This window comes from Sardina pilchardus, chromosome 21 (assembly GCF_963854185.1).
Source record: "Sardina pilchardus chromosome 21, fSarPil1.1, whole genome shotgun sequence".
Lineage (NCBI taxonomy): Eukaryota > Metazoa > Chordata > Actinopteri > Clupeiformes > Clupeidae > Sardina > Sardina pilchardus.
The window spans coordinates 2218648-2220395 of record NC_085014.1 but is presented as its reverse complement, the minus strand read 5'-3'; the positions used below and the strand labels follow the sequence as shown (position 1 = coordinate 2220395).

At 40.0% G+C, this 1748-nt stretch overlaps 1 protein-coding gene across 1 annotated transcript in view; it reads left to right on the top strand.

The window, feature by feature from the left end:
- The first annotated feature begins 393 nt into the window (after positions 1 to 393).
- Positions 394 to 1748, top strand: part of LOC134069179 (GTPase IMAP family member 4-like) — a 1613-nt gene continuing 258 nt past the window's right edge. Inside the window, exons 1-2 of the mRNA XM_062525065.1 lie at positions 394 to 448; positions 827 to 1748. The exon at positions 827 to 1748 is cut by the window's right edge and continues 258 nt beyond it. Coding sequence (XP_062381049.1) covers positions 421 to 448; positions 827 to 1407 — 609 coding nt within the window. The 5' untranslated portion in view covers positions 394 to 420 and the 3' untranslated portion in view covers positions 1408 to 1748. The remainder of the gene's footprint in view (positions 449 to 826) is intronic.

Genomic DNA, 1748 nt, shown 5'->3' with positions numbered 1-1748 from the left:
ACTAAAGCGATGCCACAAGTTACAAAATGATCCTGACAGCTTGAATTAATTTATTGAACATGCATTTCTGGCAACTCACTATGTTATACATGGACAAGAACACACACAGTTCAAACTTGCTAGAATTAGACAAAATGTACTCTCCAAATTAACTGATTAATTTAACTCTGCAAATAAAATGGTTAATCGTGAAAGATGATAACACTATTATCTGTATGCAAACTTACATTTTTACATTATGCTGTCCTAGCCCAAGTGTGTCACTGTGTTCTAGGCTGCAGCTCAGAGGTACAGTACTGCCGTACTCTACTGGAGTTTATACTGTTGAGGAAGTAGGCGGGGCATTTTGAGACTACATTAATGGAAACCACAGGTTTTTCTCCTCTCTGCACACTGGCATTCATCTGACACAGAGAGAAAATGGGTGCCTCGCGATCTATTCCTGACGGTATCAATTGCTATTCATTGATTATATTGATGGTTCATTGTAACATACATTTTTTTTTAAAAATATGTTAATGCCAAAATCTGACCATGTGATGAGCTTTGTAAGGCTAATTCATCTGATGTCTAAAATATGGAATATTTTCTGTTTTACATATACATACAGTATATTTGTATAAATTGAATATTGGATTACATTTGACAACTAGGAAAGCACTCAGAGAGAGACTGCCTGTATTGTTCTTCCTTGGTTGTCATACATTTGAACCTAAACTATTCAGATTGCCACCGCGTGGCCATACCATACCATTACACCGCTAAGAGAAAAATCATAACCGACTCCTGAATATATATATTCCTGATTGCTATGATTGTCTCATAGGTGAACCCCTGAGAATCGTGCTGATTGGGAAGACTGGAGCGGGAAAGAGTGCTGTGGGAAACACCATACTGGGGAGAGCAGTTTTTCCATCTCATACCTCTCTAAACTCGACTTGTTCAAGAGGAAGTACTAGTAGTCCAAGATGTATTGAAGTGATTGACACACCTGGTATTCTAGACACAGGTAGAAATGCAGATGTAAAAGAAGAGATAGTGAAATGCATTAAGTACTCGTCTCCAGGACCCCATGTGTTTCTGCTGGTGGTTCAGGTGGGCAGGTTCACTAGGGAGGAACAGAACGCAGTCAGAGCCCTACAGGAGATCTTTGGGGAAAAAGCTGCAGACTATACGATTGTCCTGTTCACTCGCGGTGATGATCTGGTGGGTCAGACTATTGATGAATATGTGAGATCTGCTCATCCCAACCTGAAGAAAGTGATTGACAGCTGTGGTGGACGATACCATGGGTTCAACAACAAGAGCAGTGACTACACTCAAGTTGTGGAGCTGGTGAAGAAAATAGATGAGATGGTGAAGAGTAATTGGGGAAGTTACTTCACTATGGAGATGTACAGAGAATAATTTCTCCCCTCTTGACACTTCCACATGTTTTTCAGTGCCCTCTACAGTAAAGTCCCCTCGATGAGGGAAGTGGTAAAACGGGACACCATATATATACTTTTCATTCAGGAAAATACCTGTTCCAGCGGTTGTGTTGCCTGTTGTTTGTGCTGTGTTAGTTTATCTACATCTGATTGAACTCTGGATAAGCCCGCACCCTGAATATTGACAAAGCTACCCAGATCAGATGTATGTTTGATGGGCAGACTCTCTCGGAGTACTCAGGAGATATCATGAATATTGTCAGATAGCTTTGTGAGATATTTTATATACATTTCTAAAAAAGTGAAAATCAGTGTTTT